This window comes from Rhinopithecus bieti, unplaced genomic scaffold, assembly GCF_001698545.2.
Source record: "Rhinopithecus bieti isolate Rb0 unplaced genomic scaffold, ASM169854v2 scaffold_48450, whole genome shotgun sequence".
NCBI classification, from domain to species: domain Eukaryota; kingdom Metazoa; phylum Chordata; class Mammalia; order Primates; family Cercopithecidae; genus Rhinopithecus; species Rhinopithecus bieti.
This window is the reverse complement of record NW_016819072.1, coordinates 178,898-196,583: the sequence shown is the minus strand read 5'-3', so window position 1 is coordinate 196,583 and position 17,686 is coordinate 178,898. Positions and strand designations below refer to the sequence as shown.

The following is a 17,686-nucleotide window of genomic DNA, read 5'->3' as shown; positions in this document are numbered from 1 at the left end:
TACATGAGATAGTCACTGTACTGAAAATGAGAAACAGAGCGACTGTATGGGTATTCCAAATACGGTTTCTACTGATTGCATATCGCTTTCACACCACTGTAAAGTTGAAAAATCCTGACTTGAACCCTCTTAAGTCAAGAACCATCCATATATTTTCAGTTGCACAAAAGAAAGTTGTCATCTGGCTGGATGTGGTGGCTCACGCCTGTATTCCCAGCACTTTGGGAGGTCAAAGCGGGTGGATCACGAGGTCAGGAGTTCAAGACCAACCTGGCCAATATGGTGAAACCCCATCTCTACTAAAAATACAAAAAATTAGCTGGGGATGGTGGCGTGCACCTGTAGTCCCAGCTACTCAGGAGGCTGAGGCAGGAGAATCACTTGAATCCGGGAGGCAGAGGTTGCGGTGAGCCGGGATCATACCACTACACTCCAGCCTGGGTGACAGACCAAGATTCCCGTCTCAAAAAAAAAAAAAAAAAAAAAGGTTTAATCTTAGATGAGGTACAGCTTTGCTGTTACCTTTATTTGAGACAAAGCATATGGTGTAAGGAGATGTGTATGGATACCAACTGGCAAGGCGTAGACTATGATGGTTAATTTTATGTGTCAACTTGACTGGATTATATCCTGGTATCCAGTTATCTAATCAAACACAGTCCAGATGTTGCAGTGAGAGTTAATTTTTAGATGTGATTAAAATTTAAACCAGTATGCTTGACGTAGACGGCCCCACAATGCAAGTTGGCCTCATCCAATCAGTTGAAACCCTTAAGACCAAAGACTAGGTTTTCTGAAGAAAAAGGGATTCAACAACATCAACTCTTAACCTGAATTTATACTGGGCCAGTATGCCCTATAGATTTCACACTTGCCAGTTCCCAAAGACATGAGCCACTTTCTTAAACTGAATTTTTTTCTCTCATTAGTTCTGTTTCTCTGGAGAACCCTAATACAATCCATAAAACACTTTATATTCACTTAACAGTTCCTCTTTTAAAAAAATTGGAAAGACTGGCTTTCTGAAGGGCCTAGAAACTTTCATTACAAAATGATGGCATTGGCTATGTCTGTATGAATTCCAAAGGAAATAATACTGCTACCCCCCCAACTCTCAAAGAAAGTTGGTTCATGTAAACTGCAAATCAATGAAATGAAATAAAAACAAAAATGACAAAATACTATGAATAGTATGCCACCATTTACCCAAAAAAAAGGTGGGGGAGAAGGGAACATTTTAATATACAAAAGTTCTCAGAAAGAATAAATAAAAATTAAATCTAGATAGGTCTAATCCATACAAATAAAGCATGACTTTTATCTCTTCATGTTAACTTCAAAAAAGTAACAAAATGGTTTACAACAGAAAAATCCAACAGTTCTGATGTGGAATCAAGTTTTTAAATCATACAAACAGGTCAATTTTGTAAATGAATTAAAAAATCATTATTTTCTTTAAAGTATCTCTTATGGCTGGGTATGATGGCTCAAGTCTGTAATTCTAGTACTTTGGGAGGCCAAGGCGAAAGGATCACTTGAGGCCAAGAGTTCACCTGGGCAACACAGTGAGATCCCGTCTCCACAAAAAATTTATTTGCCAGTCATGGTGGCACATGCCTGTAGTCTCAGCTATTTGGGAGGCTAAGGCAGGAGGATCACTTAAGCCCAGGAGTTCGAGATTGCAGTGACCTATGATTGCACCACTGCACTCCAACCTGGGCAACACAGCAAGACTCTGTCTCTTCAAAAATAAATAAATAAATAAATAAGGTATCTATTACTATTCAACTTTTAAAGAACAATTTTACCTTATAATTAGCTTTATAAGTTTTATAGCAGAATTAATCCTTATAGTTTAACTGCACTTTATCGAAAATATAATAAACATTTAATGAACCATGAAATTAAGCATATTCTTTTAAAATGAAATGCCAAGTACTTTTGTAGCCATCTAACCTTTTTTTAAAACTCAAAAGGAAATCTACATCTCATATCTTCATCACAAAACACCAAAAAGAGTTCATTATCTTACTGGTGCCATCTCCATGTTATTGATCTGGGCCTCATGAAAGCCTCCATCTGACATAACCTCTTCTTCTGTTTCCTCTTCTGCTGTAGCAACATTTCTCCGCTTGAATAACTGAAATATAAAAGATTGGTAGTAATGTAAATGTAAATTCTAACACAAGGGAGTTCAACATTCAACTACTAGGCATCCCATTCAAAGTGGAGTCTTTGAAAATCATTTTTAAAATTCTAAAGCCGTCGGCTTTTACTGATGAGTAACCATTTCAGATTTCTCCATAGTCTTATAATCAAATACAATTAACTATCACAATGTGTTATAAACAACACTTGATAAGGTAAAACTTACTAAGAGAGGACTGATACTACATGACATGAAAAAAAAAAAGTTGGAAAAAGGAGCTGGGTCATGCTTGGACATCTTCCTCATCCCTTTATGTAAAGTATACATCAGGACAGTCCTAACAACGTACCAGGGAAAATGAAAATAAAAACTATGTTCAAATGACTTAATACTTCCCTCCTAATCTCCAAAGACGGTGGACTGAGGCTTCTGACCTTCCCAACCTATCAGCAACCAGTGGCAACATATGATGACTGCTTAAGCACTACCTTTAAAGCAGCCCCGTTAATTTGTATAGGCAAAGGAGACTAGTTCTCTCCAAAGTCAGCCAACTAGGGAGATTACCATTATATTCTTATGAATCCTGGGCAGCACACTTATTCATTAAGCCATGATGCAGTAACAGTAACTTACCCTCTCTCACCCTAAACAACTGAAAACAGACAAAATACATAAAATAATGTTTCAGTCATTGGACAACAAGAAGCACAGAGCAGTGATCTCTCAGAAAGCAACACCCAAGATAAGCCCCATTACTGCCTGAGATTACTACGCAGACAGTTCCAGGCTGCACTGCAGGGAAGGTAAACTCAAACAGAGTTTAGATGCTCCTTGAATTTGAGGAAACACAGTTCAGAGCTGAGAAGGCCAAGAGACCTAAAATTCGCAAGGCAGAGTACAACACAGAGAGAATATCCAAGATCTACAGGAAGTTCCCTCTGAGATTTAACTTAATACTAATCAGCACATAATCATATTCTTCCAGAAGACAGAAGCAGATATAGTACTTCTCAACTCATTCTAGGAGATCAGCATTACTCTAATACTAAAACCCCTACTGAAGACCTATTTAACAGTAGTTTCTTTTACCCAGTACATGTCCAGTTATCAAGAAAAAAATACAAGGCATACTAAAAGATAAAAAACACATTTTAAAGCGACAGAGCAAGTATCAGAACCAGATTCAGCTACGGCAATGATATTGGGATTATCGGACCAAGAATTTAAAACTACGATTAATATGCCGAGGGCTTTAAATGAATAAAGTGGACAGCATACAAGAACAGATAGGCAATGCAAGGAAAGAGATGGAAATTCTAAAAAAGAACTAAAAAAATGCAAGAGATCAAAAACAACAGAAATGAAGAATGCCTTTGATCGACTTTTTAGTAAACAAGACACAGCTACAGAAATAATCTCTGAGCTTAAGGAAATCTCATTCAAAATATTTAAAACTAAAACAAAACAGAAAAGGACGACAAAAGTAGAATAGAGTATCTATGAACTGAAACAACTACAAATGGTATAATAAACTTGGAATGGAAATATCAGGAGGAGAGGAAAGAACAAAAGAAATATTTGACACAATAATGACCGAGAATTTCCCCCAAATTAGTATCAGACACCAAACTGTGGCAGGCCACGGCTCACTAATGCAGGGCTCATAACAACTGTTGCAGTACTGACTGAGTGGTTAAGTTAAATATTAAAAGCTAAAAAAAGCCAGTGCCCTTATACAAAGGCTGGAATGTAACAAAAGCCCACCAAGAGTTTTACTTGGGCCTTTCCTGGGCCTTAAAGCATAACAAAGAAACTCCCCAGGCCTCCACAAACAGGTTTATTGGAGGTCTGAAAGAACGCAACAAACCTCCCTGAGCAGGAGACAAGATAAGGGTAATCACCCCAACACCCGGATTAAGTAAATTTACTGAGACTCCAGAGGAAGATCTTCAAGACTCGGACCTTAGTTATAGATTAAAAGAAGTTAATCACTTATGTCTTCAGATGAATACACACTTACATGTAGACATATAGCTTAAAAGGCATATATCTAGAAAACTTTGTAATTTTGAGTTGGTCTGGCAATAATTTCTAGGCCTTCTCCCTGTAACCGGTTACAAAAATAAAAATTCTCTTCCTCCCCACTTCATCTGCAATCTCGTTATTGGGCCACGAGAAATAGCAGCCCAACCCTCAGTTTAGTCTGGGAACAAAACCACAGGAAGCCCAGAGAACACCAAGCTGGACAAACGCCAAAAAAAATCCCACTAAACCTAGGGATATCATTTTCAAACAACAGAAAATCAGAAATAAAGGAAAAACAATCCTAAAAGATGGGGAAAAACACTGTACTTACACATGAATAAAGGTAAGAATGATAACCACACATGCCAGAAGAAAGTGAAGTGAAATATTTGAAGTGTTGAGAGAGAAAACCACCAAACTAGAAACTCTGAACCTTGCAAAATCATCCTTCAAAAGTGAAGAGATGAAATAAAGATTTTTTTCAGAATACTAAGGAAATTTATTGTCAGTAGACCTGCTTTCCAAGAAATGTTAAACGAAATTCTTTAGCAAAAAGGAAAATGATATAGATCAGAAACTTAGATCTACATAAAGGAAGAACATCAAAGAATCAATAAGTGAATGTAAAATTAAAACATTTTAAAAATTGATTTAGCAGGTAAAATTTCGTTTAAAATAGCAACAATGCATTTGATTATGTATGCTAATGTAAATATACATAAGATTACATACATTTCTGTATAAGTTAAATGAATAACAGCAATGATACAAGGAAGGGAGAAACAGGATTATCTCATAGTAAGATACACTACCTGTGAAGAGGTATATAGTGTTATTTTAAAGCAGATTTGAGGTAGTTGTAAATATACATTTACAATCTAAGACATTCTAGGATAACCACTAAGCAAAATAAAAAAGTACAACTGATATGCTAAGAAAGAGAAAATGGAAATCATATAAAATGCTCAAATAAAACCACAAAAGCAGAAAAAGAGTGAAAGACATAACTAGAAACAAAAAACAAGGGTAACAAATAGTAATCAGTAACAAACACGGTGAATATCAATCCAACTATCTTTGCAATTTCTTTGACTGTCAATAGTCTAAGTGCATCAATTAAGAGAGATTGTCAAGATACATCTTGGAGTCATCTTATTCAGGGGTGAGGGAACTGGGGTATTATTCATACATCATCTTCCATCATTGGTTCAAGGTTGTTGGGGAATGTTAATTTTCTGGTACCTGCAACCTGCTACACAGATGCAAAATTGGAATTCAGTGGTCACAGAGAGTCCTCAGGTAAAGAAACACAGGTTCTGACATGTAGAAGTTGGGCCTGCATACAATGCAGGGGTGACAGTAAGGGCAGGAAATGGAAGAGGTCAGCTATAAAATCCCTTTATATTTGTCAACATAATCACTCTACACCTTTACATTTAGTCCCACAATTCCTTGAAAGTACGCAGTATGTCCCACAATGCAAATCATTTTGCTTATACAATGTATTCCTTCACTGATTTCAATTTAATTGACTGAAATATTCAGTTCAATATTCTAAATAAATCAGCATTTTGGCAAAAAATAAAGACGAAAAGACATTGTCAAAGTGGATCACAAAAACAAGAACCAACTGGATGTGGTTTACAAGAAACCCACTTTAAATAAAAACACAGATTAAAAGTAAATACATGGAGAAATATATATCATATTAACACCAATTAAAAGAAAGAAGAGTTGGCCAGGCATGGTGGCTCATGCCTGTAATCCCAGCACTTTGGGAGGCCAAGGCAGGCAGATCACATGAGGACAAGAGTTCAAGACCAGCCTGGCCAACATAGCGAAACCCCATCTCTACTAAAAACACAAAAATTAGCTAGGCATGGTGGTGCATGTCCTGAGAGACAGAGGTTACAGTGAGCTGAGACTGCACCCCTGCGCTCCAGCTTGGGCCACAGAGCGAGACTCTGTCTCAAAAAAAGAAAGTGGAGTTATCTGTAATAATTTCAGACACAGCAGATAAGGCAAGTTATCAAGGATAAAAATAAGGATAAAAAGGTCATAAAAATAAGGATAAAAAGACATAATGCTTAGCGTGCATAAGCCTAACAACAAAATGTCTATGTAGGCAAAAATGGACAGAATTGCAAGGAGAAATAAATGAATTCACTATTATAGTTGGACACTTCAACGCCTATCAGAAATGGACAGATCAAGCAGGGAGAAAACCAGTAAGAACATAATTGAACTCAACATCAATCAACTGAATATAATGAACATCCACAGATTATGTCACAGAAGAAATAACACACATTTTTACACTCACATCAGATATTCATCAAGATAGACCACATTCTGGACCATAAAACAAAACTTAACACATTCAAAAGAACAAGTCATAAAATGTCTCCTCTCAGGCCACAATAAAATTAAATTACAAATCAGTAACAGAAATATAATCGGAAAAAAAAAACCCCAAATACTTGGGAGATTAAATAACACACTTCTAATAACACATAGGTCGAAAAAGAGATCTCAAGATAAATTTTAAAATATTTTGAGCTAAATGAAAATAAAGGCACAACTGATCAAAATCTGTGGGATGACGTGAAAGCAGTGCTTAGAGGGAAATTCATAGCATTGAATGTATTTACCAAAAAAGACAAAAGATCTAAAATCATCTAATCAATCACCTTAAAAAAACAGAAAAAGCAGCAGCGAATTAAATCTAAAGTTAGTAGAAGAATAAAAATAAGAGCAGATATCAATGTAACTGAAAACAGGAAATCAACAGAGAAAATCAATGATAAAACCAAAAGCTTGTTCTTTGAAAAGATCAATTAAACCATAAACCTCTAGCCAAGCAGACTAGCAAAAAGAGAAGAGGACACAAACTCCTAATATCAGAAATCAAAGAAAGAAATCACTACAAATCTCATGAACATTAAAAGGACAATAAAATAATACTGGCCAGGCACAGTATACTGGCTCACATCTGTAATCCCACCACTTTGGGAGGCCGAGGCAGGCAGGTCACTTGAGGACAGGAGTTCAAGACCAGCCTGGCGAACATGGCGAAACCCCGTCTGCACTAAAAATTAGCCAGGTGTGGTGACGGGCACCTGTAATCCCAGCAACTCAGGTGGCTGAGGCACCAGAATTGCCTGGATCCAGGAGGCAGAGGTTGCAGTGAGCCAAGATGGCACCACTACACTCTGGCCTGGGTAACAGTGAGGCTCTGTCTCAAAAATATAAAAATAAAAAAAGAATGCTATGAACAATTCTATTGCTACAAATTTTATCACCTAGATAAAATGAACCACTTCCCCGAAAGCCACAAACTACCAAAAACTCACACAAGAAACAATCTGAATAGGCCTGTATTAAAGAAACTGAACCAATGATAACCTTCCAAAACAGAAAACACCAGGACCAGATGGGTTTGCTGGTGAATTTTATCAAACACTTAGGAAAGAAATTATACCCATTCTCTATCATCTCCTACACAAGATAGAACCAGAAGGAATACTTCCTAAGTCATTCGGTAGAGGCCAACATCAGAGTATTCCAAAACTTGACAGAGACATTGTAAGAAAACTACAGACCAACATGTTTTATGAACACAGGTGCAAAATCCTCAACAGAACATTAGCAAAACAAACCCAACAATGTATAAAAAGAATCACATACTATGATCAAGTGGGATTTATCCCAGGTGTAAATTACTGGTCCCACATTTGAAAATCATTAATAAAATCCATCACATCAACAAACTAAGGAAGAAAAATCACACAACCATATCAACAGATGCAGATAAAGCATATGAAAAAAAATTCCATACCCATTCATGATTTTAAAAATTCTCATTCCTCAACTTGACAAGGAATATCCAGAAAAAACCTACAGCTAACATCATACTTAAATGGTATGAAAATAGAAGCTTTTCTGCTAAGATCAGGAGCAAGACAAGGAGATTTCCTCTCACCACTCCTTTTCAGCGTTGTATTGCAAGTCCTAATGGATTCATTAAGACAAGAAAAGGGAAAAAGGCATGCTGATGAGAAGAAATAAAACCATCTTTTTTTCTCAGATGACATAGTTGTCCACATGGAGAATTCAAAAGAATCAATGAAAAAACCTCTGGAACTAATAAGCAATTATAGCAAGATTGCATGATACAAGGTTAATATATAAAATTCAACTGCTTTCCTATACACCAGCAATGAACAAGTGGAATTTGAAATTAAAAACAGTGTCATTTACATTACACTCCCAAAAAAACAGAATACTTAGGTATGAATCTAACAAAATATATATGAGATTTCTATGAGGAAAACTACAAAGCTCTGATGAAACAAATCTAAAACCTAAATAACTGCAGAGGTATTATTCCTGTCTATACAGGAAGACTCAACATTGGCAAGACGTCAGTGCTTCCCAACTAGACCTATATATTTAATGCAATTACAACCCCAGAAAGTTATTTTCTATCACCAAGATGATTCTAAAATTTATATGGAGAGGCAAAAGATCCAAAATAGCCAACAAAATACTGAAGGAAAAGAACAAAGTTAGAGGACTGACTCTACCCAACTTCAAGCTTTATTGTAAGCAAGACAGCGTGGTACTGGCAAAAGAATAGACAAACAGATCAATGAAACAGAATAGAGAGCCCAGAAACAGACCTCATAAATCTAGTACAATGATCTTTGACAAAGAAACGGATAAAATACAACAGTGCAAAGGTAGTCTTTTCAATAAACAGTGCTGGAGTTCAACAAAATATTAACAAAATTCAACAGCACATTAAAAGGATCATTCAATATGAACATGTAGAATTTAGCTCAGGGATACAAGGATGGTTCAACATAGGCAAATCTATGAATGTGAATCACATTAACAGAACGAACGACAAAAACATATGATTGTCTCAATAGATGCAGAAAAAGCACGAGACAAATTTCAACATCCTTTCATAAAAACTCAACAAATCAGGTATAGAAAGAATTTACCTCAACACAATAAAGGCCATATACGACAAGCCAACAGTTAGCATCATACTAAACAGTGAAAGGTTGAAAGCTCTTCTTCTAAGATCAGAAACAAGACAAAGATGCCCACTCTTGCCATCTTCACTCGACATAGTGTTGGAAGTCCTAGCCAGAGTAATTAGGCAAGAGAAAGAAATAAAAGGTATCTAAATTAAAAAGGAAGAAATGAAATTGTCCCTGACTGCAGAACACATGACCTTACATAGAAAGAACTCTAAAGACTCTACCAATAAACTGTTAGAAATAATACATGGATTCAGGAAAGTTGCAGGATATAAAATCAATAAACAAAAATGTGTACCATTTCCATATACTAACAACAAACTATCTGAAAAAGAAATTAAGAAAACAATTCCATTTACGATGGTTACAAAAATAAAATAAAATACTTAGGAGTTAATTCAGCCAAACAGGTGAAAGACCTGTACATTAAAAACTTTATAAAACACAGATGAAACAAACTGAAATAGATGAATGGAAATATACTCTTATGTTCACGAATTAGAAGAACAGTATTAAAATGTTCATACTAACCAAAGCAATCTACAGATTCAATGCAACCTCTATCAAAATTCCAGTGACATTTCTCACAGAAATTTTTTAAAATCCTAAAATTCATACAGACCCACTAAAGACCCCAAATAGCCAAAGCAATCTTGAGCAAAAATGAACAGAGGAGGCTTCACACTGACTGATTTCAAAATACAACTGACCCTTAAATGACACAGGCATCAGGGGAGCCAATCCCCTATGCAGTCAAAAAGCTGCGTATAACTTTTAACTCTCCTACAGCCTAACTACAAATAGGCTACCATTGACTGGAAGTCTTAGCAATGACACAAACCCTAAATTAATATATTTTGCATGATATATATATTATACGCTGTATTCTTAACAATAAAGTAAGCTACAAAAAAGAAAAGATATTTAGAAAATCATAAGGAAGAGAAAATATAGTTACAATCCATAAAGTGGAAGTGGATCATCATAAGGGCCTTCATCTTCTCGTCTTCAAGTTGAGTAAGCTGAGGAGGAGGGAAGAGGAAGGGTTGGTCTTGCTGTCTCAGAAGTGGTAAAGGCAGGGGAAAATCTGCATATGAGTGGACCCAAGCAGTTCAAGACCTTGTTCAAGGGTCAACTGTATGCTACACACTATAGTAATCAAAACAGCAAGGTCTTGGCATGAAAACAAACACATAGAGCAATGAAAGAGAATAAACAGCCCAGAAATAAATCCACACATTTATGATTAATTGATTTTTCTACAAAGGTGCCAAGAACACACAATAGGGGAAGAACAGTCTGTTCAATAAATGGGGCTCAAAAAATTAGACATCCACGTGCACAAGAAAGAAACTGAACTCTTATCCCACACCATAAACAAAAATTAATTCAATATGCATTAGAGACTGAAACGTAAGACCTGAAACTGTAAAACATAGGGAAAAAGCTTCTTGACACTGGTCTAGGCAATGATTTTTTGGATGGGACCCCAAAAGCACAGGCAACAAAAGCACGTGGACAAATGGGGTTACATCAAACTTTTTAAAAAGCACAGCAGAGGAATCGAAAGAGTGAAGAGAATTTAAGCAACGGAAGAAAATATTTGCAAACTGTACATCAGATAAGGGGTTACTATCCAAAATATATAAGGAACTCAAAAATAACTCAATAGTAAGAAAACAATCTGATTTTAAAATAGGGAAAGAACTTAAAGAGACATTTCTCAAAAGAAGACATAAAATGGCCAATAGGTATATGAAAAAATGCTCACCATCACTCATCACCAGGGAAATACAAATTGAAGCCATAATGAGGTATTATCTCATACCTGTTGGAATGACAATCATCAAAAAGATGAAAGATGGCATGTTGGTGAGGATGCTGAGAAAAGGAAACCCTTGCACATTGCTGATGGGAATATAATTTATTATAGTCAGTATGAAAAATAGTATGGAGGCTCCACAAAAAAAACTAAAATTACCATATGATCCAGCAATCCCACTACTGGGCACATAACCAAAGGAAAGGAAGTCAGTATGTCAAAGAGATATTTGCACTCCCAGGTTCACTGTAACATTATTCACAATAGCCAAGATATGGAATCAACCTAAGTGTCCATCTCAGATGAATGGATCAAAAAAGTGTGGTACAGACCAATGTTCTTAAAAACAGACCAATGTTCTTAAAAATGAAAGAAATCCTATCATTTGCAACAACATGGATGAACCTGGAGGATATTATGTTAAGGAAATAAGGCAGACACAGAAAGACCACATAAACATCTCACTTTTATGTGGAATCTAAAAAAGTCAAACTCATAGATGTAGAGAGTATAATGGTTGTTAATAAGTGTGGAGGGTTGGGGACAGGAAAGGTTGGATAGATGTTGGTGAAGGGATACAAAATTTCAGTTAGGAAGAGTAAGTTCAAGAGATCTATTGTACGACAAGGTGACTATAGTTCATAACAGTATATTGTACATTTGAAAACTGTTAAGACTAGATTAGCCAGGCATGGTGGCTCACATCTGTAATCCCAGCACTTTGGAAGGCTGAGGACAGAGGATCATTTGAGGCCAGGAGTTCAAGACTCGTCTGGGCAACATAGCAAGACCCTGCCTCTACAAAAAAGCAAAAAATCAGCTGGGCAGGGTGGCACTGGCCTGTAGTCCCAGCTACTCGAAAGGCTAAGGTGGGAGCTCCAGGCTACGGTAAGCCACGATCACACCACTGCACTCCAGCCTGGGTGACAGAGTAAGACCTTGTCTCAAAAAAACAAATCCTGCTGAGACTGTAGATTTTAAGTGTGCTTAACACAAAATGATGGGTATATGAGATGATCTGTATATTAATTTGCTTGATTCAGCCATTCCACAATATACACATATTTCAAAACATCATATTGTACACCAGAAATATATACAATTTTATTTGCCAATTGAAATATCCGTATAAAAAAAAAAGGTCCAAGCCGGGTGTGATGGCTCATGCCTGAAATCCCAGCACTTTCAGTGGCCAAAGTGGGAGAATCACGATGTCAGGAGATTGAGACCATCCTGGCCAACATGGTGAAACCCGTCTCTACTAAAAATACTAAAATTAGCTAGGCATGGTGGCACCAGCTACTCGGGAGCCTGAGGCAGAAGAATTACTTGAACCAGGGAGTCGGAGGTTGCAGTGTGCCAAGATGGCACCACTGCACTCCAGACTGGCAACAAGAGTGAGACTCTGTCTCAAAAAAATAAGAAGAAGAAGAAGAAGAAGAAAAAAGGTCCAAAGGGGGAAAATGGTGCTGGAACAACTGGACACACACAGACAAAAAAAATAATAATAATCTAAACCACAGGTCTTATACCCTTCATTCACAAAAATTAACCCAAAACAAATCACAGTCCTAAATGCAATAAAATAAAAAACTAGGTCAGGCACACTGGCTCGTGCCTATAATCCCAGCACTCTGGAAGGCTGAGGTGGGTGGATCACCTGAGGTCAGGAGTTCAAGACTAGCCTGACCAACATGGTGAAACTCCATTTCTATTAATACAAAACTTAGGCCGGGACAGTGGCTCACACCTGTAATCCCAGCACTTGGGGAGGCTGAGGCAGGTGGATCACAAGGTCAGGAGTTCAAGACCAGCCTTGCCAACATGGGGAAACCCCGTCTCTACTAAAAATACAAAAATTAGCTAGGCATGTTGGCACATGTCTGTAATCCCAGCTACTCAGGAGGCTGAGACAGGAGAACTGCCTGAACCGGGACCCAGGAGGCGGAGGTTGCAGTGAGCCAAGACTGCACCACTGCACTCCAGCCTCGGCTACAGAACGAGACTCCATCTCAACCAACCAACCAAACAAACAAACAAACAACAACAACAAAAATTAGCCAGGTGTGATGGAAGGCATCTGTAATCCCAGCTACTCAGGAGGCTGAGGCAGGAGAATCGCTTGAATCAGGGAGGTGGAGGTTGCAGTGAGCCAAGATTGTGCCATTGCTCTCCAGCCTGGGCAACAAGAGCAAAACCCCATCCCCCTCCCCCCCAAAAAACTGAAAAACTCCTACAAGGTAATACATGGGAAACGCTAGAGTTCCTAGGATTGGTAATGATATTTTAGATACAACACCAAAGGCATGATCCATGAAATAACTGATAAGCTCAACTTTGTTAAAATTAAAACATTCTGCTCTGTGAAAGACACTACCAAGAGAATGAAAAGACAAGCCACAGACTGGGAAGAAATATCTGCAAAATATCTACTGAAAGACTAGTATTCAAAATATATAAAAAAAAACCTTAAAACTTAACAAGAAAACAACCCACTTAAAAATGGGCCAAAGACCTTTATAGACACTTCACTAAAGAAGATATATAGATGGCAAACAAGCATATGAAGAGGTAATCCATATTATATGTTATCAGGGAAACGCAAACTAAACGAGATACCACTACCTACCTATCAGAATGGCCAAAATCCAAAACCACTGCTAACACCAAATGCTGGCAAGGCTGTGGAACAGGAACTCATATTCATTGCCAGTAGAAAAGGCAAAATGGTACAGCCACTTTGGAAGACAGGTTAGCAGTTTGTTACAAAATTAAACATACTCAGCCAGGCGCGGTGGGTCATGCCTGTAATCCCAGCACTTTGGGAGCACTGTGGATCACCTGAGGTCAGGAATTCAAGACCAGCCTGAGCAACAGGGTAAAACCCTGTCTCTACTAAAAATACAAAAATTAGCCAGGTGTGGTGGTAGGCACCTGTAATCCCAGCTACTCGGGAGGCTGAGGCAGGAGAATCACTCGAACCTGGGAGGCAGAGGCTGCAGTGAACCAAAATCGTGCCACTGCACTCCAGCCTAGGTGACAGAACAAGACTCCGTCTCAACAACAACAAAAATTAAACATACTCTTCCAAAAGATCAGCAACAATATTCCTTGGTATTCATAAAAAAAAAAAAACTGAAAGTGTCTATCTACACAAAATCCTGCCCACAAATGTATATAGGAGTTTTATCCATTAACTGTCAAAACTCAGAAGCAACCAAGACGTCTTTCAGCAGGTAAACGGATAAACTATGGTACCTCCAGACAATGGAATATTATTCAACACTAAAATGAAATGAGCTATGAAGCAGTGGAAAGACATGGAGGAACATTAAATACATATTATTAAGTGAAAGAGGCCAATCTCAAAAGGCATACACATTGCATGATTCCAGCTATATGACATTCTGGAAAAGGCAAAACTATAGAGACAGTAAAAAGATCAGTAGTTGTTGGAGGTTGGGGGAAAGGGGGACAAACAGGTAGAGCACAGATTTTTAGAGCAGGGAATCTACTCTGTGTGATATCAGACCCACAGAATGTACAATACCAGGAATAAACTCTAATATAAACCATACACTTTGAATGACAATGATGTGTCAATGTAGGTTAACTAATTATAACAAAGGTACCATTCCATGGGGGATGCTGACTATGCATATATGGGGGCAGAGAGTATATAAGAAATCTCTGTACTATCTGTTCAATTTTGAGGGGAACCAAAAACTGCTTTAAAAAAAATTAAATAAGGTCTTTATAAAAATAGTGAAATAAACTTTTTTCAGACACACACAAACTGAATGAATTCATCACCAACAGGCCAGTCCTGTAAGAAAATGTCAAAGGATGTTCCTTAGATAGAAGGAAACTAACACCAGATGAAATACAGATCTACAAAAATGAATAAAGACCATCAGAACTAGTAATAATGTGGTACAATTTTTTTTAAACTTTTCTCATTAGAAAAAAAAAAGTATTTAAAAGAAACCACTGAGGCCAGGCACAGTGCCTCACACCTGCAATCCTAGTGCCTTGGGAGGTTGAAGCAGGAGGATCACTTGAGGTCAGGAGTTTGAGACCAGCCTGGACAATATAGTAAAACTCTGTGTCTACAAAAAATAATAAAAAATTAGCCAGGCACGGTGGTGCGTGCCTGTAGTCCTAGCTACTTGGGAGGCTGAGGTGGAAGGACCACTTGACCCCGGGATCTCAAAGCTGCAGTGAACCATGATGGCACCACTGCACTCCAGCCTGGGCAACAGAGGGAGACCCTGTCTCAAAAAAGACAGATAATAACAAGTGTTCCAAGAATGTGGAGAAACTGAAACCTTCATACATTGCTAATAAAAATGCAAAATGGTACAGCTTTTGTAGAAAACAGGTTGGCAGTTCCACAAAATATTAAATGTAGATTTACCACATAACCCAGCAATTCCACTCTCAGTACACTGTACTAAGAGTTGTACTTAGCATACTGTGTAAGTACATACATAGAAATAAAAACATACATCCACAAAAAACTTGTAGGTGTTCACAGTAGCATTATTCACAATAGTAAAAAAGTTAATCCAAATGTCCAACAACCGAATCAATAAACAAAAAGTGGTATATCTGCACAATGGAATATTTAGTGAGAAAAGGGAATGAAGTACCAATACATGTTACAACATGGATCAATCTGTAACACACTCTACTAAGTTAAAGAAACCAATCACAAAAGACCACATATACTGTATGATTCCACTTACATGAAATGTCCAGAATAGGCAAATCTATAGAGACAGAAAGTAGATGAGGGTTGAGGGGTGCTAAGTGGGAAGCAGAGGGACTGGAGAGTGACTGCTAATGGGCATAAGGGTTTTTTTAGTGGGTGACCAAAATGTTCTAAAATTGGTTGTGGTGAAGTTCTGGAACTCTATGAATATACTCAAAACCACTGAATTACACACTTCAAGTGGGTGAATTGTACAGTATGTGAATTAAATATCAATGAAACTGTTTCAAAGCCAATGCTAGCTAACAGAAAGCTGGAGTGACTGTATTATAATGTCAGACAAGTTGGTTTAAGATAAATAATATATCAGAAAGTGGGTAATTTCATAATGATCAAGGAGTCAATTAATCAAGAAGATGTAGGAACCCTAAATGTTTATACATCTATTCAACTAGGAACAGAAGAGAACTTCCTTAATGTCATATGACATTTTGGGCTCAATGAAATTTTTTTTAAGTTTTAAAGAAACTCTTTTATAAAAAAGTTTTTCTTTAGTATACTGTATAAGTACATACATAGAAATAAAAATTTTAAAAAGAGAGAGAACTTCCTTAATCTCACAAAATATACACATGTATCACTTAACAAGAGTCTGAGAAATACATCAGACGACTTCATCATTGTGTGAACATCACAGATTGTAGTTACACAAACCTAGATGGAAGAGCCTACTACACACCTAGGCAATATGATATAGCCTATTGCTCCTAGGCTACAAACTTGTACAGCATGTTACTGTACTGAACACTGGAGGCACTTTTAACCCAAAGGTAAAAATTTGCATATTAAAATATAGTAAAGGTACAGTAAAAATAAGGTAATTATAGTCTTATGGGACCACATCATATATATGGCCCATAGCTAATGGAAACATAGTTATGTAGTACATGACTATACATGAAAAACCTGTAATTAACATCGTAAGTAATGAAAGACCCACTACTTTTCACCTAAGGTCAGGAATAAAACAGATAGGTCTGTTTTTATTATTTTCATTCAACACTGCACCATTAAGTTCTAGTCAATACAACCAAACAAGTTAAAGAAATAAAAGGCATCCAGATAAGAATGGAAAATAAGGAAACTTTTTTCTGTAGATGACATGATTACCTATGTAAAAAACCCAATGGAATCTATAACAAAGGGACTAGAACTAACAAGTGAGTTCAGCAAGCTTTAGGAGATCAGTATACAAAATTAAACTGCATTTCTACATATTAACAACGAACAACTGAAATCTAAAAAATAACAATTACAATAGCATCAATAAAAATGAAATACTCGGGGAAAATGTGACAAAAGATAAAAATCTGTTAAGACCTACACACCAAAAGCTACAAATTGCCGAGAGAATTTAAAGATGACCTAACCCCCGCAGCAGGTCTCAGCAGCTGGCACAGAGTGGAGAGGACGGGATGGGACAAGACGGGACAGCAACGGCCAGGCAGCCTAGCTTCACAAAGGCTCTCAACGCCTCCACAACACCAAAATATCCAAGAGGAAGGAAGGTCAGCTCAGCTGAAGGGATAGGGAAGGAAGAGCCCAGGTGGAGATCCGGCACAGGTCTCAGCTAACCCTGCTCCTACATAAGTGGAAAGGAAGCCAAAAAAGGCAGCAGGAAAGGATACATCTTCAGACAAAACAAAAGTGAAAAGGAAGGCAAAGAGAAAATACACCGAAGTGGCTAACCAAGAAACTAAACATTTACCTACAGAAAACAGAAAAACTAAACTGAGAAAGCCAGAGAAAAAAAAGCCAAGTGTGATTAATATCATATACCTTGTCTCATGAGTCATTCCTGTCTCCCTTGTACTATCCACAGGAATTTTCTGGGTTTTTTTTTTTTTTTTTTTTTTTTTTTTTTT

The 17,686-nt window shown here is 37.3% G+C and overlaps 1 protein-coding gene across 3 annotated transcripts in view; it reads right to left on the bottom strand.

Annotated features, from left to right (window-relative positions):
• Positions 1-17,686, bottom strand: part of KPNA1 (karyopherin subunit alpha 1) — a 101,788-nt gene that overhangs the window by 43,414 nt on the left and 40,688 nt on the right. For all 3 annotated transcript variants that reach the window (XM_017858199.1, XM_017858197.1, XM_017858198.1), the window contains one exon: positions 2,033-2,140. In XM_017858199.1, coding sequence (XP_017713688.1) covers positions 2,033-2,140 — 108 coding nt within the window. The remainder of the gene's footprint in view (positions 1-2,032; positions 2,141-17,686) is intronic.